At 34.0% G+C, this 25,498-nt stretch overlaps 3 protein-coding genes across 4 annotated transcripts; 1 reads left to right on the top strand and 2 right to left on the bottom strand.

Moving 5' to 3' along the window:
* Positions 1-356: 356 nt before the first annotated feature.
* si:ch211-51h9.7 (uncharacterized protein LOC558400 homolog) lies at positions 357-2,829 on the bottom strand. Its single transcript, XM_051117799.1, has 2 exons — positions 2,265-2,829; positions 357-576 (listed from the first exon to the last, which is right to left on the bottom strand). The coding sequence occupies exons 1-2, from the start codon at positions 2,623-2,625 to the stop codon at positions 422-424; spliced, it is 516 nt and encodes a 171-aa protein (XP_050973756.1). The 5' UTR covers positions 2,626-2,829; the 3' UTR covers positions 357-421.
* A 5,124-nt stretch (positions 2,830-7,953) lies between these two features.
* On the bottom strand, positions 7,954-21,200 carry gle1 (GLE1 RNA export mediator). 2 transcript variants are annotated; one of them, XM_051118121.1, is made up of 16 exons: positions 20,992-21,200; positions 19,227-19,466; positions 18,775-18,915; positions 18,170-18,318; positions 18,007-18,067; positions 16,544-16,798; positions 15,985-16,213; positions 15,775-15,887; positions 15,621-15,690; positions 13,981-14,123; positions 13,710-13,900; positions 11,084-11,213; positions 10,885-10,989; positions 10,720-10,802; positions 8,646-8,709; positions 7,954-8,558 (listed from the first exon to the last, which is right to left on the bottom strand). In XM_051118121.1, the coding sequence occupies exons 1-16, from the start codon at positions 21,088-21,090 to the stop codon at positions 8,490-8,492; spliced, it is 2,142 nt and encodes a 713-aa protein (XP_050974078.1). In that variant the 5' UTR covers positions 21,091-21,200; the 3' UTR covers positions 7,954-8,489. The 2 variants fall into 2 exon arrangements, with proteins under 2 accessions (XP_050974078.1, XP_050974079.1); XM_051118122.1 differs by lacking the exons at positions 7,954-8,558; positions 8,646-8,709 and having other exon boundaries at positions 10,716-10,802.
* Positions 21,201-21,401: 201 nt separating this feature from the next.
* c8h22orf39 (chromosome 8 C22orf39 homolog) lies at positions 21,402-23,839 on the top strand. Its single transcript, XM_051117600.1, has 3 exons — positions 21,402-21,498; positions 23,062-23,229; positions 23,339-23,839. Exons 1-3 carry the CDS (start codon positions 21,472-21,474, stop codon positions 23,468-23,470), a joined length of 327 nt encoding a protein of 108 aa, XP_050973557.1. The 5' UTR covers positions 21,402-21,471; the 3' UTR covers positions 23,471-23,839.
* Positions 23,840-25,498: the final 1,659 nt, after the last annotated feature.

Here is a 25,498-nt window from a genome sequence, read left to right as displayed (position 1 = left end):
CCTCTTGTAACTATGTCTGTTCAGGAGGGCTGAGGAAAGAGGGTATGTGGACACCATCATTGAGTCTTTGATTTTTATCTTGTCTTGTTTTACAGACACTCACCAGATTTCAAATGGATTACATTTTTGATAAAGAAAATAAAATATTAAAAAAAGGAGTCAAATCATGCTTGTAACTTTTTTTTTTTGCCCTTACTTAAAACTGTTCAGTTGGTTTTGTTCAAATAAAAATGTTTGGGATTCTTTTAGTTGCAAGAAGAGTAATAAAGGTTCAAATTGTTTTGTTGGTTTTAGAAGTCAGTGGACAGCAATATTTTAATTTTGGGTCAAGTCAAGAACAAAACCAGGGATTCTAGTCACATAAAATATTCCCCATAAAAATAGCTTTATTAAATGGCATAAAGTGTGGTTTTGCTAAGTGTCAACTTCTAAAAGATTTTGGTGTCATCAGCAGTGTGGATGCAAAGTGTTCTTGAAGAAGTCTGTCAACTATGAGCGCCACAAATGTTTGGTCCGAACCTTCAAATTCTTCTCGGGTCACCGTCTTGGGCCAGTCACTGGGCTGAAATGCCCAACCTTCAACGAAGACGAGATAAAAAATATCACTTGAATTAAATGCTAAAATGACAATTTGCTGAGAACATCCTCTGGCCCTCAGGTCATCTAAGATGTAGATGTTTGTTTCTTCATCAGATTTGGAGAAATGTAGCATTACATCACTTGCTCACGAATGGATCCTCTGCAATGAATGGGTGCCGTCAGAATGAGAGTCCAAGCAACTGATAAAAACATCAATAATTTAATTGACAACCCACACCACTCCAAATCAGTTAACATTTTGAAAAGCTAAAAAAAGTTGTATTTTTGTAAGAAACCAATCAGTCATTAAGATTTTTTTTTAACGTCAACCAGTTGATTCTGGTTAAAATACGAGTCCTCTGCGCGTAATAATGCTTTTTTCATTGAAAAAGACGTCTGTATGAGATCTGTATACAGATCAAAAGTAGCTCTAAAAAACTGGGTTTTGATGCGAGAGACAACAGGAGATGGACTTTTTTTTTCACTGGAGGAAGTGTTATTATAAATTAATGGTCTAATTTTGGTTAGAAGCAACAGTTTAAAATACCTTAATGATGGATTTGTTTTTGTTTGTTTTTTTACAAATATGCAGCTTTTGGCTTGTCAAGATGTTAACTGATGGACTGGAGTAGTGTGGATTATTGTGATATCTTTATCAGGTGTTTGGACTCTCATTCTGACGGCACCCATTCACTGCAGATTGGTGAGCAAGTGACACCAGTTTTTGCTTTCCATAGCAAACAAACTCAAGACCTTAATATGGCTATCACCATTCTCTACTGTTTGAGCAATGCATTACTTATTGTGCTTTTAAATACTTGTTTGTACTACGTACATTACCAGTCAAAAGTTTTTGAACAGCAAGATTTTTAATGTTTTTTTGTTTTGTTTTGTCTTCTTGTAAAAGTCTCTTTTGCTCACCAAGCCTGCATTTAAATATCTAAAATAACTGCTTTCTATTTGAATATATTTTAAAATGTAATTTATTCCGGCGATTTCAAAGCTGAATTTTCAGCATCATTACTCCAGTCACATGATCCTTCAGAAACGTTTTAATATTCTGATTTGCTGCTCAAGAAACATTTATTATTATTATTATTATTATTATTATTGTTGTTGTTCTTAACACCAATATGTATTTATTTATTTATGTTTTGGGAAATAATACAGAAAATAATACTTTTATTTAGCAAGGATGCTTTAAATTGATTAAAAGTGATGATAAAGACATTTATAATAGAAATAGAAAGATTTCAGATAAATGCTGTTTCTCTGAACTTTCTATTGATCAAAGAAACCTGAAAAAAAAAAATCTACTCTGTTTTCAGTGTAATAACAATAATAAATGTTTTTTAAGCAGCAAATCAGAATATTAGAATGATTTCTGAAGGATCATGTGACTGGAGTAATGATGCTAAAAATGTAGCTGTGAAATCACAGGTATAAATTACATTTTAAAGTATATTAAAAAAAAACCCACTTATTTTAAACAGCAAAACTTATTCCAAAATTGTAGTTTTTGCTGTACTTTGGATCAAATAAATGCAGACTTGGTGAGACTTATTTAAAAAACATTGAAAATCTTAGAGTTTATAAACTTTTTACTGGTAGTGTATATACAATGTGTACAATATTTTTTATTGCATTTCATATGAACAAATATCGAACACCCTCCAAACACCCACCTAGGTGTGTTTTGCACCGCGGGCAGGTGGCGACGGTCCATGCGAGACCCGGATACCAGGTGAAGTGACTGTCCGCCGGCCAGTGTTTCAGCACATCTGCTCGCTTAAAAGTCACGACTTCAAACTGGAAGCCTTGCGGATTCTCGAAGAGCTGAACGGAGACGCGTTTCCCTCCGATCACCGTGTCGTTCCGGTGCGACAGTGCCAGGCGGCTGGGCACGAACCTCAGGTCCGTGTCTTCCGCCACCTCGTGCCCGCAGGAGCGGCACAGCAGCAGCCCCGAACAGCCCAGGCCGAACCGAACCCACTCACACAACAGCGCCACGACACACACCGCGGCGGGAAACTTTATTAGAACCATCCTGAGAGAAAACAACACTTCCCGCCACTGACAGCTGAAGCACCGCTGCACGTAACGAGCGCAGCACAAAAGAACAAGTGGTTCTTTTAGTCTTAAAACACGCTCATATAAAATGTGGTATAATTAAATGTTTGTTTAAAAGCGAATTTACTCACACCACATTTCTAAGTGGCTACAGCTGAAACAGACTCACAAACTACTGGAGCGTCACTGCGAAATCACTGTGCAAATCACAGCGCCCTCTAAAGGCGGGATGAATTAGGGTTTTTTTGTTGTTGTTGCAACAAATAGCATGTACAATGCCATAACTCAATGTATAACAAAACACATTTCACGTGCCTCAGAATAAAGGAACAAGGAGGAAAAAAAACAAAAAAAACAAGAGAGGGTACATAAGCAGTTTACCGACAAATATATCTTACACAAATATTTACATTCCATATGATATTCCCATGTTAATACAGAAATATACTTTGCAGATTAGCACCATTAAATAACCTTATTTTATGTGACAATGTTAAGGGATGAGCATATATTAATCATTTTAACCACTTTACTATTTTTAGATTTTGACATCACATCTTAATCTCTTTTTCAAGGACTAAAAAAAGAGGTTTGCACTTTGTAAACTTGCATTTATGAATGTGAAATTTACATCATAAAATGAAATTTATGATAAAACAAACATCCTTTAAAGAACGATCTTTAATAAAAAATAACCCAAAATCACATGTCTATAAGATAAGGAAAATGTTTTTTAAATATTACCATCAATGAAAACTTTCACATTATTCCAAAAATGCTGGGTGTACTGACAGGACCAAAACAGATGAGAGATTGTTTCAAAGAGCATTTTAAATCAGTATCGATTTTAATTTTTGTAGAAATTCTTTTGTAGGACAAACTCTGTGGATTAATTTATATGAGATTTCCTTAGCCTTATTTGAAAGGAGAAATTTTTGAGGTAATGCCCAAACCTGAGACCAATTTATATTATTAAAGATACTGTTCCAGTAGTAAATTACTCTTATTTAAAAACAGGGATCTAATCTTATAGTTATTAGGTTTAAACCCAGAGAAACAGATAGAGCCAACTGAGGTATGTTCAGTTCTAGAAGGATCGACATAAAGTGCTGTTGTCCATACACTGCTTTTAAAAAGCATATGTACACCTGCAGGTATGGTTGTTGTTTTAAATGTGAAAAGCTCAAACCACAGGTTAATGAGTTCATTCAAATTTCACCAAAAAAGCTTATGGGCGTATTTATATAGGCTGTAAGTCAGTCACGGAAGAGAGTTGCTGTTTTTGTCACTATTCTAAGGAAGATGTCATTCACTTGTTTGGCACTTGGTCAGATTTTTTTTTAAATTTGTACCTAAATTTATTTTGTAAGTGACTTTTCTTTGTTTTAAAGATGTTTTCTTTGGATTGTTTGACTACTCAATATAGGAAAATATAACTTAATTTGTGTTTCCTGCTAAATTTCACATACATAAACAAAAATCTGGCTCCAGACCTCTCTGTTGATCTTAAGTATATGGAAACTATCCAAAGCTCTGTTCATCCTAAAGCAGTGAAAACTGTATCTCTATGTTCAACCTACATGTCTTCTTAAAGTGAAAACAACAACAACAACAAAAACATGGTTTCTGTAGTGGTAACCACATGGTAAATTAACCGTGGTTTTGCTACACTGCTACGTTTGTTCACTACTCACTACTGTGTGTGTGCACTTGGATGGGTTAAATGCAGAGCACAAATTCTGAGTATGGGTCACCATACTTGGCCACACGTCACGTCCCTTCCTTCCTTTTTTTAACCAGTTTAACCATGGTATTTGTTGTGAATTTCTTAAGGGATTTGTATTTGTGTGTTTCTTTCTTTTTTCTTTTTGTTTTTTATAATTGTACTGCCTTAATGGTTGAACTTTGTACTGTTTAATAATAAAAAAAAAGAAATCAGAAAAAAGATTTGTGACACAAAGTCCGCAGTTCCAAATTAATCAAACGAACCCGCACCCGCAAATGATTCTTAAATAGAAATGATCTTAAATAGAATGCCGCAGTGTTGGGGAGTACATGTAACGGAATTACGTAATTTAATTACAAAATAAATGTAACTGTAATTAGTTACAGTTACTGAGAAAAAATGTGTAATTAAATTACTTCTACAGTTACTTCTGAAAAATGCCAGTGATTACAAAGGGGATTACATCTGAATTTTTTCACACACCCACACACACTTACAGATTCAATTGACTTCTTTCATAAATTGCATTGACTGCTCTAAAATGAGTAAAAAAAAAGGTTGAATTTGTGGCTGCGCTTTTTGATAAAATTTGATTATTACACAGCTCAGACCAGGGGCGTCGCTAGGGCTAATCATTCGGGGCCGAGCCCCGAAAGATTTTTCTCTAGCCCCGAATGTTTTTACGGGTTGGTATCGCCCTATGATTTCCAAGGAATTCACGGAATTTGTCAAACTTTGAATATATTACTATCATTCAGTAGAATGTACGAACTGTACTACTACTGTTGAAAAATTAATAAAACTTTGTTACACAATATTTCTTCCATCTTTTAAATTTTAATAGTACATCCCCTTTATTTGTCAAAAATAACATTTAATTTTCATTAATTAAAAGATAAATTAATATTTTATGCCTTTATTTGATAACCTGAAAAGTTTAAATACACAACACAGAATTTCATAAGGCTGTTGTAGAAATAAATAAAAGTTGTTTTATGCATTCAAATAAACAAACATGCCAAAACAAATTTGGTAACAATTTCAAAGGGCCCTAAACATAACTTCCCTAGAGGGATCCAGGTTCACCCACCTGTGTCTAACAAAATTTTACGTAAGTATGACTAGCCTGATGTTTTGGCACCAGCCCCAGATGTTTTCAAATCCTAGAAATGCCTCTGACTCAGACTCAGTCAGGGCAGCTTAAGTCATAATTTTTTTTTGCCGAAAGCTTTGCGTTTGGTTAGCTAATAAAATAGTAAAGCTTAATTCAATATTATGTGGACAATTTCTTAATTCTGTCATCCTGGTATTGTGGACTTTTCTTCTATTGTTTCGTACAAACACAGCTGCTGCCTTTTTTTTGTACACTGTAATGGATTATAAAAAAAACTAACAAACTAGTACTACTGCTTAACTATTTTTGTGGTGAAATGTTGTGTAAGAAAACTGGTATGACTGCACTGTATCCCTAAAATGTCTAGTTTGAACTTGCTGTTTGCAAGCAACTGATTTCTTCATGGAAGCGTTCAAATATTTCAACTCAGATCAGTGTTTTGTGTCTAATAATTTTGACACAAAACATCTAAATAATCTATCAAGCAGCTGTGTAATAAGTGAGATCATGTACATTCAGCCAGTTGTTATCGCAAAATAAAGATGTATGTTATCCCTTACTTATTATAATCTTAATTCAGGTGATAAAGGATTTTGAAAGTCTGACAGTAATCAGTGTTGAACGCTACTGTAAGGTTAACTCTGCCTCGTTTAAATGTTTCCAAAATGATTAACAGTTGAAAATATTAGAAATTTAAAAAAATTAATTACTTAAAGTAATTAAAAGTTACATTACTTTAATAAAGTAATTAAAAAGTTACACTACTTATTTAAATCAAGTAACTTGTAATCTGTAACCAGTGTTGGGGAGTAACTAGTAACGGAATTACGTAATTTAATTACAAAATAAATGTAACTGTAATTAGTTACAGTTACTGAGAAATGTGTAATTAAATTACAGTTACTTTTGAAAATGTTAATGATTACAAAAAGGGTTACATCATATTAAACTATTTCTTGTTATGATTTCAAATCTGTATTTAACCTCAGAATGATCTCAAAATAAATAAGAGGTGTCAAGTCTGAATTTGTGTGGCTGTGCTTTAAATTAAATTATTTCACGGCTCCGTGGAATGCTTGATTCTGATTGGTCAGTCATGACATTCCAAGGTTATTCCATGTTATTCCCCGATAACAACTGGTAAAAGCTAACTCAGACTCATCTGGTCAACTTAAGTCAGCGCTATACGCGTGATAGTTTTTCCTGGTGGAAGCTTTGAGTTTTGGTTAGCTAATAAACTGTTAAAACTCAATTCAATATTATGTGTACAATTTCTTAATTCTGTCAACTTGCCACTTGCTAGCAACCGATTACTTCATGGAACCTTTGTGTTCAAATATTTAAACTCAGATCAGTGCTTTGTGTCTAATTATTTACTTGTGTGGCAAGCAGCTGTGTTATAAGTGGGATAATGTACATCCAGCCAGTTGTTATTGCAAAATAAAGATGTATATTATCCCTTATTTATTATCATTTTAATTCAAGTGATAAAGGATTTTGACAGCCTGACAGTAATCAGTGTTGAGTGCTACTGTAAGGTTAACTCTGCCTAATTTAAATGTTTTAAAATGATTAACAATTAGAAATTTAGAAAAATAATCAAAAAATGTGTTACATTACTTTATTAAAGTAATAGAAAAGTTACACTACTTATTACATTTTAAATAAAGTAACTTGTAATCTGTAACCTATTACATTTCCAAGGTAACCTTCCTAACACCGAGAATGCAGTAGCAGTTTACTGTCAGGGATTTGTCGTGTCGCGTCGTGCCGCATCCAGTGTAGACAGCATCAATGATTATAATGGGTTCTACTGTATTTTGTCGCGCCTTGCCGCTCACGTCCGGTGTAGACACTGTGTAAGTCCCAATATGTATCAAATGATTCGCAAACCTGCAGAGAAGTCCCGATCTGAATCAAATGATTCGGGATCCATGATCCGAAATCCCAATCTAAATCAAGTGATTCGCAGACTCGCAAAGAAGTCCTGACCTAAATCAAGTGATTCGCGCTCCGCGCTCCGAAGTCCCAATCTGAATCAGAAGATTCACAAACCCGCTCCAAAGTGAAGATCTAAATTAAATGGTTTGCAAACCACGCTCCGCTCCTTCTAAATAATGATTCCCGAACCATAATTTCAGATCGGGACTTCTGAGCGCAGTTCTCTCATCATTTAATTCGCAAAATGATTTGCGAATCTGCTCCGAAGTCCCGATCTAAATCAAATGATTCGTGATCCATGCTTCGAAGTCCCAAACAATGATTCGGGAATTTCAGATCATTTCAGATCAGGACTCGGAGCGCAGATCGCAAATTATTCAATTCACGATATGATTTGTGAACCCGCTCCAAAGTCCCGATCAAATGATTAGTGATAGGTGATCCGTTTGGAGCGATTTGAAACAGTGAATCTTTTTGCGATGCAAAACCATCACTATGAGCTTTTAAAAATCATTAAGCAATGTCAAATTAGAAACAGATTTATTCTCATTTTATTCCAGGTTTGTAGTAGACTCCTCTTACTTTCACAGTTCTGTACTAATGTAAAAACAAAAACTCTCATTGGATTTAAAACACACAAAATCATAAATATCCACATCAATATACAGTATATTTCATTTTAGTGTACATACATGAGATTACACGCCATCATCATATTACAGAAATAAGGCTTATGTTTCGGGTAAACTGATAACATTTGTCTAAAACAGATACTAAGCTTTGCTTGGGGGATAATTGTCATGAATTTGAGATCGGACGGATACATTAAAACACCAACGTGTTAAAAACAAATAGAAAAAAAGGAGATCATTTCGTTACATGGTCAAATAAAAGAAAAACTTAAGATGGCATGATGCTTGATTATATAAATCCTATTAATGAGAGTAATGTTTAAACACTCATGCAAATAGACAAACGTCCATTAAACAGTGCTGGCTTATACTTATAAATTTCAGTGTAGAAGATTTTGAAACATTTGTCAGAGTTGATTTCCACCAATCAGGACCTGAAGAAGGCGGAGCCAAGCTCACTCTTAGGAGCGGGAATCTGCTTAGTTCTTAAAGACGTCTAGGTAAGAAAAAGAACAGATACAGTGACTATTAGCTATTAAAAATCTAGAAAATATCATTCAGCTGATACAAACATGACACATACCTCTAGGAACTGTTTGAGTCTGGTTACAGAGCCCATTTGACCGGTGCTGGTGACTGCTTCAATTCTGAGAAAATTAGGTTCAGGTATTAGCATTTAATTTTTGGTTGTTTAATAACGGAGGTCCATTTATGTTTACACCTGATATTTAAAATACACTCCACCCAAAAATGAAAATTTGCTGAAAACTTATTCATCCTAAGGCCATCCAAGATGAGTTCAGATTTGGAGAAATGTAGCGTCGCATCATTTGGTCACCAATGGATCCTCTGCAGTGAATGGGTGCCGTCAGAATGAGAGTCCAAACAGCTGATAAAAACATCACAATAATCCACACCACTCCAGTCCATCAGTTAACATCTTGAGAAGACAAAACTTGCGTATTTGTAAGAAACAAATCATTAAGTTGTTTTGTAACTTTAAACTGTTGCTTCTGGCTAAAATCCACAGGGCTCTACAATACCACCATTTCAGTCGCATTTGTGACTGAAAACTACTTAATATTTAGGAGCACCAGTGCTTCAAGGGTTTCTAGGTGTTTTTGCATTGTTGAGTAATGTATCACAGTCATATCTAACAAAGCCTCTCATAAACAAAATGTAGAGAGAGTGTAAATAAGAGATTGATTGTGCAGTGTAGAGAGCTTCTTTTAAATTTGTAATTTTGTAAATGAGATATTGATTTAATACAACAGTTAAATAAACAAGAAGTTAATATGAAGCGACTTACATTGTCTTACTACAACACTATTGCCTTATTTTGCTCTATTTCGTCGTCAAAAATAGTCTGAAACAAGTCACAACTGAGCCGTGCGGTGTTTAGTTTATGAATGAACGTGGGTTTTTAAACGAATCTAGTGAGTCAATGATTTAATTTCCCATTCATAAAGAGAGTCACTTGCTTTATTCCTAGATGAATCAGCCATTTGAACAAATCAAATGAATGACTCAGTAATTAAAGTGACTTGCTGCCACCTACTGGCAGTTTTAGTTTCATTTTTAAAGCATCTTTCCAGTTAAATAATTTACTATTTCTGTACTCAAAATTTTATATTTAAAACAATCTCAACATGAGTTTATGAATTTTATTGCACCCATTTCGCCTCTGATCCTCATTAGTTATATGAAAATACACCTACAATCCACTTGTGTTCTTTTGTACAAATTAATTTCGTTAATACTGATTTCAATTGATTGGTAACTTACTCTTATTCTACTTGTTCTTATTTTGTTGTTTAAATTAGAAATTTTAAAAAGCTTAAAAAACAGATAATTTTTAAAACATTTGACATAAAAGATGACATACTTTTAATAAAGTTAGAAAAATATGATTACAAAGGTAAAAACAAAATTCCCCTGTAAATCACTTTAAGGAGTCAAATATCACCTCGTATTGGGAAGGCTAATTTTTTTCAATCAGGTTTTTTGATTATTGATTAGAAGATGCTCCTGAAATTTTGACTGTTCTCCTAATTCTTTTAAGTTAGGAGCACAAGTGCTCCTAAAGAGAAAAGTAAGCGTAGAGCCCTGATCCATAATAATGCTTTCTCCATGTGAAAAAGTGTTGTCATCTTGCATCAAAATACAGCCACACATTTGTTTTAAACTATTTTGGACTGGTTTTGCTTGTAAATGATGCTTGATCTGTGCAGATTTCTCCCCTGATTCAGACCAGACAACATTTTCACTGGAGGATACATTATTATGGATTATGGGCTCATATTTTCGCTGTAAGCAATGGCTTGAAGTAAAAAAATTTCTTAATGATGGATTTGTTTCTTACAAAGCCTTTGGCTTGTCAAGATGTTAACCGATTGATCTGGAGTGGTGTGGATTACTTGTGGATTATTGTGATGTTTTTATCAGCAGTTTGGACTCTCATTCTGACGGCACCCATTCATTGCAGTGGATCCATTGGTGAGCAAGTGATGCAATAACACATTTTTCCAAATCTGATGAAAAAACAAATTCATCTACATCTCGGATGCCCTGAGGGGGAGTACATTTTAAGCACATTTTCATTTTTGGGTGAACTATTCCTCTAAAACAGCAAAGCAAAACAAAACAAAAAGGACTACCTTGGGAAGTATTCTTCATAAATAAGCAATACCAGTTTCCAGAACTGCCCTCGATATTGTTTCATCAAGGCATTTCCACAGACCTAAAGAGACGGACATGACAAAAAAATGTGTGAACAATAACCAAAAAAAAACAAATCATTTGCAACAGGAAGATGAATTTACCTCTAGGAAGTCGAAGAGAATAGTTGCTGTGATGTCAGCAAGCGGCTCCATGTTGAGGATTTGTGCCAGCCAGCGCCAGCCGTGATTCAAGCCGTGAGGATGAGGCTGATGCAGAGACATGCTTATGTTAGATATTCGGCTTCTTACATACGGAATTCAACTCTGTTAATACATGCTGAAGTAAAGGAATATCACACACCCCTTGTTTGCCGGTGTAAGGCCATCTCATCTGGATTATTGCCGCATAGAGACGAATCATTCCCGACATTCTCTTCAGAAAGCTGTCCTGCCCTTCCACTTTGGAGTCTTCCACACGGTATCCCAGAATCCTGATGGGAAAGGTACATACATGATGCTTAAATACATCATAAACTTTGATCAGGTGAAACGCTCAAAGTTTGAGAGATGCTCTTGTATTTAAAAAGGCAATATGGTGCTTATGGCAGCAGGGTTATTAGAACTAGATGTAAATGATTAATCATTGATTGATTGCAAGTTGTTTATAACTGAATCGATTCATCTTATTTTTTTGATTAATAACTTTCAACAGACTGCATGTTATGATGTTGATCTTTCTGAACAAACACCTGTGATAACCTCTGTATGCTTTACACACACATTTTGTTAGAATTCTGTAATTAATGTTCCATGTGTGCATTAATGTTAACTTTAATGTAATTAAAGAGAATGAAAGTACTTTGAAATAAAAGTGGAATTATTGCATACAGTAAACGTTATCATTTGATATACACTACCGTTCAAAAGTTTGGGGTCAGTACATTTTTATTGTTTCTTTTTTTTTTTTAAAGAAATTACTACTTTTATTCACCAAGGATGTATTAAGTTAATAATTAAAAGTTTATTAAAAGTTAATAATAAATAATTTATATTGTTATAAAATATTTATATTTTGAATAAACACTGTACTTTTTAAACTTGTTATTCATGAAAGAATCCTGGAAAAAAAAACAAAAAAAAAAAACACAGGTTCCAAAAAATATTTGGCAGCACAACTGTTGATATTATCCAACATTGATCATTCTAATAATAAATATACAATATTTTATATTGTAAAAACATTTTGCAATATTACTGTTTTTTTTCTATATTTTTAATCAAATAAATGCAGCCTTGATGAGCATAAGAGACTTCTTTAAAGACTATTACAAGTCTTACTGACCCCAAACTTTTGAACGGTAGTGTATGTTGTTCATGCATTAAAATAAATCTTTCTAGAAGAAACTTTTTTTTTTTAATATGGTATAACATTAATAATACCAAACATTGATCTATTAAAATGCTTTTGAATTTACAATGAAGAAAACTATAATTACAGGCATTTCTTTAGTATAAATTGGCATAAAAGTGATATTTATATTGCAGTCAAAAATGTGTAAAGAACTTAAAAGGTCTGTCTATATGCATTTAAATGAATGAGTAATTGAATGTTAATTTTAAAATTGTAAAAATCTCTAAATAACAAATATTACATCCCTTATTACAACTAAAAACAAACATTTTATTTTAGCTAATTGCAAGTGCAACATCTCTTATTTTCTATTTAGTTTAACTTGAAATAACTAAAACTAAAATTAATGAATAAAAATTAATAAAAGCAATATATAAAAAATATACTGAAAGACACTACCAGCCAAAAGGTTTTGAACAGTATGATTTTTAATGTTTTAAGTCTTTTCTTCTCACCAAGCCTGCATTTATTTCCTCCAAAGAACATCAAAAACAGTAAGATTTTTACTTTTTAAAATAACCATTTTCTATTTGAATATATTTTAACATGTAATTTATTCCTGTTATTTTCTGCTTCATGACTCCAGTCTTTAATGTCACCTGATCCTTTAGAAATAAATTCTAATATTCTGATTTGCTGCTGAAAAACATTTATTATTATTATTATTACTCTACTTTGACTGCTAGTATATTTAAATAATAAATATTTAAAATATTATATATATATATAAAATGAAATAAAACTAAATTAACTTAAAAAAAAAAAAAAAAAAACAAAACATGATAATGTAATTCAAAATACTAACAAAATGCTATCTATGATACTAAAATAAGACTAAAATGTGTGCATACACAAACAGCTAAAAATCAGTGCAGACAGAATGCAAATACTTTTCTATTTGCTGTGTCCTAATTTGCATACTATTCGTCCTAAACAGTATTCAGAATTGGAATTAGCATGTCCCAAATCGTAGTATGTTGAAATGAGTATTCCAAAGGTACCCAGATGGTTTACTATTACTATTTCCAGTGATAATTTGAATTTGAAGATCCGTGCATACTCTAATGGCTAATATTGCCCACAGCCCATTGTGTGTTGGATGAACATTTGATTAGAACTACAAAACTCAAAGTGTTTAAAAAAAAAACAAACAAAAAAAACACTACAAACATGGTGGATATGGAAGGCTGATGGACAGGTTAAATGGGGTTAAATGATAAATAATCAATATCTAACCTGATGAAAAAATATGTATTTAATGTTATCAATGTTATATTTCATCTGCAGCAACATTATGATCTTTTAAAAATATATTTTTGGTCATTCATTTCTAAATGCATCCTTATGCAAACACATGAGCAAAGTTCTTGGGGTAAAAGAATGTGGATGTTGTTGTTAACTGTGACAAGATTGACAGGGCAGTTTAAATAGTGATAGGATGCATGTAACTTAGCAACAGACTTCACAAAAATAGTACATACTTTTAGGGCATAGTGCAAGTATTTGAATTTGTACGCAGCAATTCAGCTCCTTAATATTATCATAAAACACTTTTGGTGTGCAGCATTGTACTTACTTTTGGTAATCCTCCACAGACGTGCCACTTTCCATGGGTGGATAATGTGGCACAGCATATGGGCACTTCTTGTGGAGGTGGGCGAGGATAAGCTCTCCAATTTTAGGATGAAGTTCCCATATGCCAGACGCCACAGCGGCGATGGGGAACGCTGCCGAATGATTGGACGCCACCTCCTCTTCTCCTTGTTTCTGTGAATGCGTTATTAAAATAAACCTTGTTGCCCTCAAAAATATCACTGTTTGTGTATTTATGCAAACATCTGCCTTACCACAAACTTTTCTGCTAGTTTATAACTGACAAACTCCAGCCCCTGAGGATGATGGGACGTAGACACTGTCTTTCCAGCGGACGTGACGGGATGGTTGGACAACAGCTTATCAATCTTTTCAAAGGCCTCCCTCAGTGGGGCGCCTACGTGCAAACCATGTTTCATGACAATTAGCACAAATGAGTTGCACTTTATGTTAGTGATGCACTGAAATTTAGTTTTCAATATATCTTCATTTTGGTGAATCAATATTGATTTTTAAATCCCAAAAAACTCACTAAACATTATTTGTAGCACCTGCCAACCATTAGTCACAATAAACTTTGTGCCTTATTACTTTTGATATGAAACAAAGCCTGAACTTTCAAATGTTGTCTTCTTGATAACAAACGTCAAACAATACGTAGCGTGACAAATCCAAGGCTCATTAATTAGCCTAAAAATAACTCTAGAAGGCAGCATTTTGCTTAATATGTCCAATATATTAGAGTATATGTTTAAATAAATCTGTAATGATAACAAGTGCTTAAATGTTTAGATTATAACAGTGAATTAGAGGGGAAACATCATATCATTCAAAAGTATATATAAAGATTTCTTTTAAATGTTGCATAAAATTCAGTTTTTATTTGAATATTAATCATTAAATAAACTTTAATAATTAACATAGGGTTCGTACACATACTGTAAAATGAAATTCCAGGACTTTTAAGGACTTTTCAAACATTTCTTTTTTGATTTTCAGTTACTTTAATCAGAGATTTTACTTATCAGTCTCTTCTCTTTCAAATTCTAAATTCTACAGATAAATATATAAATAAAAATATACTAATTAAAACAGCAAAAGTCTATATGGCATTGTCAGTACTACTACTGGCTTAGCTCGCTAATTTTATGGCATTAACTGCAATAAACAAAAAAAGGTATGCTGTTTTTTGAATTGCTGAATTTTGTGTAAAAAAATGTGCTTATTGAAAAATTAAACACTGATTTCATAGATACACTCTTTCAACAACTCAAGCACTTTTCAAGTACCTCTGCAGGAATACTGCTATTTTAAGGGTTTTCAGGCCTTAAATTTCAAAAAGTCAAACTGAAGCACTTAAAGCACCTTGTACAAACCCTGTTACCATTAAACTATTTTTGGTTTTCAGCTAAATATACTAAAACCAAAAAAATCCTTTTCGTTACTTGAAATAAAACAAACATTACATTTAATTAAATAAAATTAACATTAAATGCATTGCATTTTATATTATTTTTTTTTATTTTAGTTTAACTTCAAATACTAAAACTAAAATTAAAATGAAGAAATATAAAAACTATATATACACTATGTACAAAAAAATACTAATATAGTACATATACACACACACAAACAAACAAAAGACATGTTGGAAAAAAAACAAAAATGACAAAACAACAACATAACTTAAAACTAACTTAAATTAAAGTAAAAATAGCAAATATAAAGATAAAATCTGATTCAGATTATTAATAAAAACTATAATAGTGTATCAAGTCATACTAAAGTAAAACAAAGACGTGCATATGTGCATAGAAAAATCACAGCTGACAAAAAAAATTATTTCAGTGCAACACTACTTTATGTCAGTTTTTCTGTTTGTCTTTCGTCTCACCTGAGATGTTTGCGATCTGGCTCACAGGTGTGGTTGCAGCTTTTTGGAGCTCCATTTTTAATTTCTTTGTCTGCAAAGAAAGGTCAAGATAATTATTCACTACAACACCATATAGTATCCAATAAACGCTACACAGAGCTGACGGGCGTCTAACCTGCGTGTCTTTAGCTTTGCTGAGCTCGTCAAACGCCTGAGCGCACTGACTGGCCTGATCCTGCAGCATGTTGTACCATTTTAAAGTGCTCTCATCTGCTCCTGTCTGCAGACCTGCAGACGTGATGAAGTCACATTTACGACTTTAGCGATGTTTACATTACACATTACTTTCTTTTAAACCTTCATGAATGTTCATTTGCTCCCTTACCCTCTTTTTTGGCTTTTTCTTTAGCGGAGCGTGCAGCATTTTTCTTTTGCTCCTCTTGCTGGGCTTTCAGCTCCTCATGTCTCTTCTTCTTCTCCTCCTCTTCCTCCTGCTCCTTCTTCTTCCTCTCGGCAGCCTGTGCCACCTCGTCCTGTAGGTTTCTGACCAGTGACCTCATTTCCTGTAGCGCTCGCTCTGCCACGGTCAAATCCTCCACGCTGGGAAACTGACCCTGCAAAATGCAAATTATTTATATTTTACATTATGCATACACTTTTTTTAACATTAAAAATGGTCCTAAATATTTCTTGAGCAGCAAATCAGCATATTAGAATGATTTCTGAAGGATCATGTGACACTGAAGACTGGAATAATGATGCTGAAAATTCAGCTTTGATCACAGAAATAAATTAATTTGTAAAATATATTAAAAGAGAAAACTAATTATTTGAAACTGTAATAATTTTTCACATATTTTACTGTATTTTTCATCAAATAAATGTGGCCTTGGTGAGCTGGAAAGACTTCTTTTAAAAATCTATATATGAGGATGTAGACTCACATCTGCAGAAGCCGGCACCACCTCTGACACCTGCGAGCAGAGCTGGTTGCCTCGTGTGATGTAGGGGGCGTGGTCGAGGGCGGGGTCTGTAAGTGTGGAGGGGCGTGGCTGTAGGAGCTGGTTGAGCTGTAGCACTTCCTCCTGTATGGCATTGATCGCTCTGTGCCGCTCTCTGCCCTCCACCTGCCGCTGTCGCTCAAGCTCCGCCTCCCGCAAACGCTGTTGCTCCGCCTCCCGCAGGCGCAGGTTCAGGATCTAAAGAGAACGAAGCCAAAAAAATATCAAAGACAAGCTTTTCCCCAACATCGGTCTGGTATTCCAGGTATTGCTATATATTAAGTTATTATATAAAGTTCTAATATTTATAGGTATCTATAGTTATATCTATATAGTAATATCTATAGTTGTTCTAATATCATTTTCCCTTAAGTTTTCATTATTTTTTTTTTATTTCAGTTTTAGTTGTAGCTTTTTTTAGCACGTCAGGTTAAACAAAAAAAAAAAAAAGAGAGAGAAATGTTGCTTTGGCAACTACCAAAAATAAAATAATGTTTATTTTATTACAAGTAACAAAAATATTTACCTATTATATACCTAATTCAAATTAAATTAAAAAATTATTTGCTGCCTCAAATTTAAGTCTAATTAAATTTGTATAAGTAATGTCATTTCAACTCATTTTTTAAATCTTTAATTTTGTGATCATATAATTTTTACAGTTAATTACAAACCATTTCTTTTGCTTTAGAAAAAATCAAAGCTGCACATTTCTGTTTTTAGACCTTCTGGAATCCAGAACCAGTTAAAAAAAATAAATAAAATAAAATAATAATAATAATAATAATAATAAATATATATAATACATATACAGATATATACAGATATATACAGATATATATAGATATAGATATATATAGATATATATATATATATATATATGACCCTGGACAACAAAACCAATCTTAAGTTGCACAGGTATATTTGTAGCAACAACCAAAAATACACTGTATGGGTCAAAATTATTGATTTTTCTTTTATGCCCAAAATCATTAGGATATTAAGTAAAGATCATGTTTCATGAAGATATTTTGTAAATATATCAAAACTTAATTTTTGATTAGTAATATGCATTGCTAAGAAATTAATTTGGACAATTTTAAAGGTGATTTTCTCAATATTTTGATTTGTTTGCACCCTCAGATTCCAGATTTTCAAATAATTGTATCTTGGCCAAATAGTGTCCTATCCTAGCAAACCATACATCAATGGAAAGATTATGCATTCAGCTTTCAGATGAAGTACACTCCTCAATGTCAAAAATTTGACCCTTATGACTGGTTTTGTGGTAGTGGGTCACATATTTTGTCTAGTATGAGACATTACATCACAAATGGAGAGTTTTACTGATGCTCAGGCCGGAAGATTTCTGAAATATCAGATCCAAATGTTCCATTCAGACTCACTTTCATTCTGTGTTTGTGTTCCTCTCGCAGCTTCTCCTGCCGGCCGAGACTCTCCTGTGTCCTTTAAACACAAAACACTGCTTAAACAGCTAATTCAGCATGTGATTCAAACAAAATTTTTTTTAACTTGTTAATGAGGATGAACAGTTCAGTAGTCACATACGCTTTTTCCATCATGTCCCTCATGCTCTGGTATTCCTGTCTCTGTTTGAGCTCCATGAACTCCTCATAGCGTTTGAGCTGCTCAGACTCACGGTTGGCAACTGTGGCCACCAGCCGCTCCTGCTGCTCCTGTCTGAGACTCAGCTCCGCCTGTGAGAGAAAACACACACGCAGTACATGCATTAATGAAAGAGGTCTCTTCTGCTCACAAAGGCTGCATTTATTTGATCAAAAATACAGTAAAATGTGAAATATTATTAGAATTTAAAATCATAGTTTTCTGTGTGAATACATTGCAAAATGTAATTTATGTCTGTGATGCAAAGCTGAATTTTCAGCATCATTACTCCAGTCTTCAGTGTCACATGATCCTTTGGAAATCATTCTAATATGCTGATTTGCTACTGAAGAAACATTTCTAATCATCAGTGTTGATTCTTTGATGAATAGAAAGCTCAAAAGAACAGCATTTATTTGAAATAGAAATCTTTTGTAACATTATAAATGTGTTAATGGTCACTTTTGATCAATTCAATGCATCCTTGCTGAATAAAGTATTTATTTTTGTACAAAAACATATTCATCCTAGAGTTCCTGATGTGGTACCTTTGCTTTGGCCTTGTGTTTCTGCTCACACATGCGGATGCAACCGGCCATCTGTGTGGCTCTGGGCGACAGGACGGAAATCGCCGGAGGTGAGCTTGCTACAGGACTCTCAACAGAATCCTCCTTTATTTCTTCTGCTTTCTGAGATCAAAAATGATTGAAAACAGGAAAATTCAGCATTGAAGTCCTAAGCCAATACAAGCTCAAGCAGGAAACAGAACAATAGATATGCATGAGAGTTATTATGTGAACTATTAAAGTCAAGAGATGTACAGAGTATATCAGATTTTCGAAAAAGACAAAAATGTTCAAAGTTGAAACTTTGTATTGCAACACTTAAGTTGCTGTCTGTTCTGAATTAATGACTTACGTAAGTGTCTGCCTAATAAATAAATATAAATGCACAAAATCGAGTCATTAATTTTTGTGGCTTAAAAAAACGAGGACATCACCTGTTCATCCTCCTCAGCGTGGATGGAGACCGGAGGTGGAGAGGTAGGAGATAAAATCTCTCTGGGACTGATGGGAAATGAAGCGCCGGCAGAAAGATCTTCTGAAGGCCTGGGACTTGTATCACGAATGCATGAGGTCAGAGAGTAGGTTTTGAGCAGCGGGCGAGGACTCAGTCTCTTCAGAATCTGTCCTGAGATAGGAGACAGACTGGACACCTCGATACAGCCTGACAGAATATCCTGGAAAACAGATCAAGGTTAGGAAAAGAAATAAGAAATACAAGACAAAACGGAGAAATATTTCGACATTATTGGTCGATCAGATACATTTATTGAACGTTTAATTGCTGTTTCAAAACAACTACTTAAAGTTTTATTATAAACTAACACTTTATGTTTTGGTTTTAGTTGAATAAAAGCTAAAATGACATACAAATGTTATAATTGAGAAGAATAAATTATATTTCTTGACATATTTCTTGCTTTGCAATTAAACTGTAAAGCTAATACCTATATAAGTTGAGTTTAATAATGTAGTGTACATTATTTACCAGTCAAAAGTTTTAAAGAAGTCTCTTCTGCTCACCAAGCCTGCTTTTATTTGATCCAAAGTACAGCAAAACAGTAAAAAAAAAAAAAAAAAAGTTTAAAATAACTGCTTTCTATTTGAAAATATTTTAAAATGGAATTTATTCCTGTATTTCAAAGCTAATTTTTTACATCACAATCCCTCAAATCCATTCTAATATTCTGATTTGCTGCTAAAGAAACATTTATTATTATTATTTTTATTATTATTATTATTATTATGTTAAAAACAGCTAAGTAGAATTTTTTTCAGGTTTGTTTGATGAATAGAAAGTTCAGAAGAACAGCATTTATCTTTAATAGAAATCTTTTGTAACATCTTAAATGTTTTTAGCACTTTTTATCAATTTAAAGCATCCACGCTAAAAAAAAAAAAAAAAAAAAAAAAAAAAAAAAAAAATTTTTTTTTATAAATAAATAAAATAAAATAAAATAAAATAAATACATTTATACTGGCTCCAAGCTTTTGAATGGTATAGTGTATAATGTTACAAAAGCTATTTATTTCAGATAAATGCTAATCTTTAGATCCTTCTATTCATCAAAGAATCCTAAAAAAAATGTACTCAACTGTTTTAAATACTACTACTACTAATAATAGTAATAATAATAAATGTTTCTGCATATTAAAGCATATTAGAATGATTTCTGAAGGATCATGTGACACTAAAGACTGGAGTAATGATGCTGAAAATTCAGCTTTGATTAAAGTAATAAATTACAATTTAACAGATATTGAAACAGAAAGCTGTTATTTTAAAATAGTAAATATATTTCACAATTTTACAGCTTTTGTTGTACTTTGGATCAACTAAATACAGGCTTTAATGAGCAGAAGAGACTTTTGACTGGTAACGTATAATGTTTTTATATTATCATAATTATTATTATATATAATGTATTTTGGCTCTAGCAGAGTAAGACCTATAACTTACACCTTTTACAACAAGGTAACGTGGCTGTACCAGGGTACAGTGATCGTACCACATAAAAATGCCATGGTATTCTGATATGTAGTTACATTCACATACATGCATCATAATATCAGAATAACAGGGAACACATTTCAAAAAGCATCAAGGTACGTTTAATTAATAATTAAGGTGATTAAACCCCATAATGTTAAAATACGGACTAAATAAGGCGTTCGTAGTTATTAGTTTGTCAGCATGTTTACCTCCCCTTTTTCCAGCCAGTCTGGACTGTACTTGAGTTTCCCCTTCGGAGAGTTTTTCAGGGCTTCTAACGTTTCCCATCGTAGATTTTCAGATGGCATTTTGGAGGCATTAAAGTGTTTTTACCCCACGCCGATTTACTTTAGCGTTACTTGAAACTAACTAGACATACCGCCATAGCCTAAACAAGCTGCCGGTGCTCCCTGGCACTTCCGCCTGATGAAGACTACAAAATAAAAGTCTGGGCGACGACTTAAATACACGTTTTTATTGTTCGTGTAAATTTCTTATGAAGCATTAGCATATATTACAGACATGTAAATAGATTGTGAACACGATTAAAGTATATCTTTATTAAAAAATAAAATATATATATTTAATTTAAGACAAATATTATTTATTGGACATTGTCAGTAGATGGCAGTGCAGAACTAAAACACCGATCGCGACTCGCTGAAATTCACCAGAGAACAACGCGCAGTATGGCAGGGTCACACTCACACTGGAGGGTCAGTATACGATTATTTTATTTAAGTATTTTGCATTAAATGTTGATTAAGTAACTCGTTTTGCAGTTGTATTGTAAGTATAGTGTATTATACAATTTTTAAGTGTACTTGCAATCGTGAAGTGTACTGTCAGACCATGATATATGTTTGTATACTCAGGATTTTATGCTCAAATGATTCGAACAAAAAATACCATGGTATTACTATGTTTTTGTGGAATTACTTTGGTAAAACCATCGTGTTCTTCGTACCAATAAGTACTGTGGCAGTACTATGGTACAGTTCTAGTAATCTTTCAGTACTATGGTAACATATATCAAAATATCAGACCATCCAAAATGTAGATGAGTTTGTTTTTTTCATCAGATTTGGAGAAATGTAGCATTGCATCACTTGCTCACCAGTGGATCCTTTGCAGTGAATGGGTGCCGTCAGAAAAAGAGTCCAAACAGCTGATAAAAACATCAATATAATCCACAAGTAGTCCATCCTGAGAAACCAAAAGCTTGTTTGTAAGAAATAAATCCATCAAGATGTTTTAACTTCAAGTACGAGTCTGTAATCTAATAATCTGTGTTGGGGGGGTAATGCATTACAAGTAACGCAAGTTACGTAATATTATTACTTTTTCCAAGTAACTAGTAAAGTAACGCATTAATTTTTAATTGACAAGAAAATATCCGAGTTACTTTTCTCCGAATTTATTACTTAAAAGCTGTCCTTTCCCCATGTTGCGAGAAATCGGGAGTAGACGTTAGTTCTAGAATAAATGTGAACATGAATTAATTCATCTCACTCACAAAAAACAGATTCAGTATTCCTCAAAATGAATAAAAACAGTGAAATTCAACTCAGAATATGACGCAAACCTGCAATAATTAAATATGTTAAATAATACAAATAAATATGCATTTAATACCATTTTATTAACCGATGTCTTTGCTGCCGACCTTCAGTGATGCAATTCAACCATACTAATAAGCAAAAATTACTCAAGATAATCTAACATTTGTTTTCCTTTTTTTATTGCTGAAGAGTTGAGTTTTTGTCTTCTGCGGTCTACTGTACAGACGTGAATTTACTTTTCTCAAAGCCTGAGGCTTTTGGTGTGAAAAGGCTTTTACATTTGCCAAAAATAGAACTTTTTATATTAAAAACAAATAATCAAGCCCTGCCCAGATTTAAAAAGTAACGCAAAAGTAAAGTAAAAAGTAACTAATTAGTAATAAGTTACTTTTTTAGGGAGTAACTCAATATTGTAATGCATTACTTTTAAAACTCCCAACACTGCTAATAATGCTAATAATTGAGGAAGCATTATTCTGGATTATGGACTGGATTATTAGCCAGAAGCAACTAGTTTATGTTAACATGACTTAATGATGGATTTGTTTCTTACAAACGCACAGCTTTTGTCTTCTCACAGTGTTAATTGATGGACTGGAGTGGTGTGAAATGGATTATTGTGATGTTTTTATTAGCAGTTTAAGGTTTGAATGTGTGCAATTTAAATTTTTGAACAAACTTTTCCTTTAAAAAAAATGTTTTTCATTTTGTCCACAGCCACCACGTTCATGTGACGTCTACTGGAGTGAATTTAAGCACTGCAAGAGTTTATTTAACAGATTCCATGAATACTACACCTACGGCAGAGCACCAGACTGCCAGCAGTGGAAAGAAGACTATTACACCTGCAAAGAGTGGGAGACAAACCACAGCACACAGGCCATGGTGAGTCCAGACCGATGTAGGACGTATGTCACTGTTAACTTTAGGTCTCTGCCAAATATCGCATACTTTTTCAACTTCTACTCATCTATCATCTCATATGCACCATTAGGAATCCCTCCAGGAAAGCGAGAGGAAGCGGGTCGCTGAGCAGAGGAAGTTCACTCCAGTCTGGGAGCTTCGGCAGACGCCTCCGGCTGATTGGCACCTGCCGCTCAACCAGGGCAAACCACAGGACTCGTAAAGCACCGATGTTGATCATACGGGACTATTTATGACGCATGAAAGTATATGAGCTGGGAATCTCCTCACACTACCTCTCCTGGACTGATGCACTTCTGTTCTGTTGTAGATCTGATTTTCCCGGTGCTCAATGCAAAGCAGCTTGAAAAGTCTTGATCAAGTTAGGACAGAATTAACAGAGTGAACGTTGAAGAATAAATCAATATAACACATATAAGAAAGGAATATTATCCTACTTCTGTTTATTTGCCATTTAAAAATGTATCGCAAAACCACAGTTGTTGTTATGCGGAAGGTATGTTAATTCTGTACACGTGTTTATGAATGGAAACATGCAATCATAAATGTTTTTGTGGATGTTCGTACAAGAGTTTGGCCTTTGTTTCACTAGATACCTTATTTATTGTGCTACAGAAATCAGAAATGATTGTCAGGATTCGTCCATATACTGCAAAATGAAATTCCAAGAGTTTCAAGGATTTTTCAAAAATACTTTTAAAAAAATTATACTTTTTTAAAAAAAGTATGCTATGATGTTAATTTTATGAACAAAAACAGAAAGAGAAATAAAGCACATTTAACATTAAATTCAGAAAACCCAATATGAGTCAAATGATTCGCGAATCCACTCTGAAGTTCCGATCTAAATCAAATGATTCGCGCCGAAGTCCCAATCTAAATAATGATTCGCGAACCATAATTTCAGATCAGGATTCGGATCGCAATTCATTTAATACAAGAAAGGATTCACGAACCCGCTCCGAAGTTCCAATTGAAATCAAATGATTCGGGATTCGCGCCGAAGTCCCCATCTGAAATCAAATGATTTCAGATCAGGACTCGGAGCGCGCGATTCAGTCCCCATCTGAAACCAAATGATTCGTGATTCGATTAAATCGCGAACCATCATTTCAGATCAGGACTCGGAGCGAGAATCGCGAATCATTTAATACGAGAAATGATTCAAGAACCCGTTCCGAAGTTCCGATCGAAATCAAATGATTCGTGATTCGCGCCGAAGTCTCCATCTGAATAATGATTCGCGAACCATCATTTCAGATCAGGACTCGGATCGCAATTCATTAAATTCGCGAAATGATTCGCGAACCCGTTCCTAAATCCCGATCGAAACCAAATGATTTGCGATTCGCGCCGAATAATGATTCGCGAACCATCATTTCAGATCAGGACTCGGATCGCAATTCATTAAATTCGCGAAATGATTCGAACCCGTTCCTAACCTGTGATTTGCTAAATTGATTCCGATCATTTCAGAAATCAAATGATTCGCGAAATGATTCGCGAACCTGTTCCTAAGTCCCCAAATCAAATGATTCGCGATAAATGATTCGCGAACCATCATTTCGGATTAGCACTCGGAGCGAGGATCGCGAATCATTTAATGCGCGAAATGATTCAAGAACCCGTTCCGAAGTTCCGATCGAAATCAAATGATTCGCGATTCGCGCCGAAGTCCCCATCTGAATAATGATTTGCGAACCATCATTTCAGATCAGGACTCGGATCGCAATTCATTAAATTCGCGAAATGATACGCAAACCTGTTCCTTAGTTCCGATCGAAATCAAATGATTCGCGCCGAATAATGATTCGCGAACCATCATTTCAGATCAGGACTCGGAGCGAGAATCGCGAATCATTTAATACGAGAAATGATTCAAGAACCCGTTCCGAAGTTCTGATCGAAATCAAATGATTCACGATTCGCGCCGAATAATGATTCGCGAACCATCATTTCGGATTAGCACTCGGAGCGAGGATCGCGAATCATTTAATACGAGAAAGGATTCGCGAACCCGCTCCGAAGTTCCGATCGAAATCAAATGATTCGCGATTCGCGCCGAAGTCCCCATCTGAATAATGATTCGCCAACCATCATTTCAGATCAGGACTCGGATCGCAATGCATTAAATTCGCGAAATGATTCGCGAACCTGTTCCTAAGTCCCGATCGAAACCAAATGATTTGCGATTCGCGCCGAGTAATGATTCGCGAACCATCATTTCGGA

The sequence above is a fragment of the Labeo rohita genome, chromosome 8 (assembly GCF_022985175.1).
Source record: "Labeo rohita strain BAU-BD-2019 chromosome 8, IGBB_LRoh.1.0, whole genome shotgun sequence".
NCBI classification, from domain to species: Eukaryota; Metazoa; Chordata; class Actinopteri; order Cypriniformes; family Cyprinidae; genus Labeo; species Labeo rohita.
This window is presented reverse-complemented; position numbering and strand designations above follow the sequence as displayed.

Bases quoted from the DNA above. Each gene is read 5' to 3' on its own strand.
- si:ch211-51h9.7 (XM_051117799.1), bottom strand. From the start codon at position 2,625: ATGGTTCTAATAAAGTTTCCCGCCGCGGTGTGTGTCGTGGCGCTGTTG. The intron at 577-2,264 runs GTGGGTGTTTGG...TCTTCGTTGAAG, and splicing joins GCGGTGCAAAACACACCTAG to GTTGGGCATTTCAGCCCAGT.
- gle1 (XM_051118121.1), bottom strand. From the start codon at position 21,090: ATGCCATCTGAAAATCTACGATGGGAAACGTTAGAAGCCCTGAAAAAC. The intron at 16,799-18,006 runs GTGAGTCTGAAT...CGTTCTCTTTAG, and splicing joins AACACAAACACAGAATGAAA to ATCCTGAACCTGCGCCTGCG. The intron at 15,691-15,774 runs GTTAGACGCCCG...CTTTCTTTGCAG, and splicing joins GCAAAGCTAAAGACACGCAG to ACAAAGAAATTAAAAATGGA.
- c8h22orf39 (XM_051117600.1), top strand. From the start codon at position 21,472: ATGGCAGGGTCACACTCACACTGGAGG. The intron at 21,499-23,061 runs GTCAGTATACGA...TTTTGTCCACAG, and splicing joins GGTCACACTCACACTGGAGG to CCACCACGTTCATGTGACGT. The intron at 23,230-23,338 runs GTGAGTCCAGAC...ATGCACCATTAG, and splicing joins ACCACAGCACACAGGCCATG to GAATCCCTCCAGGAAAGCGA.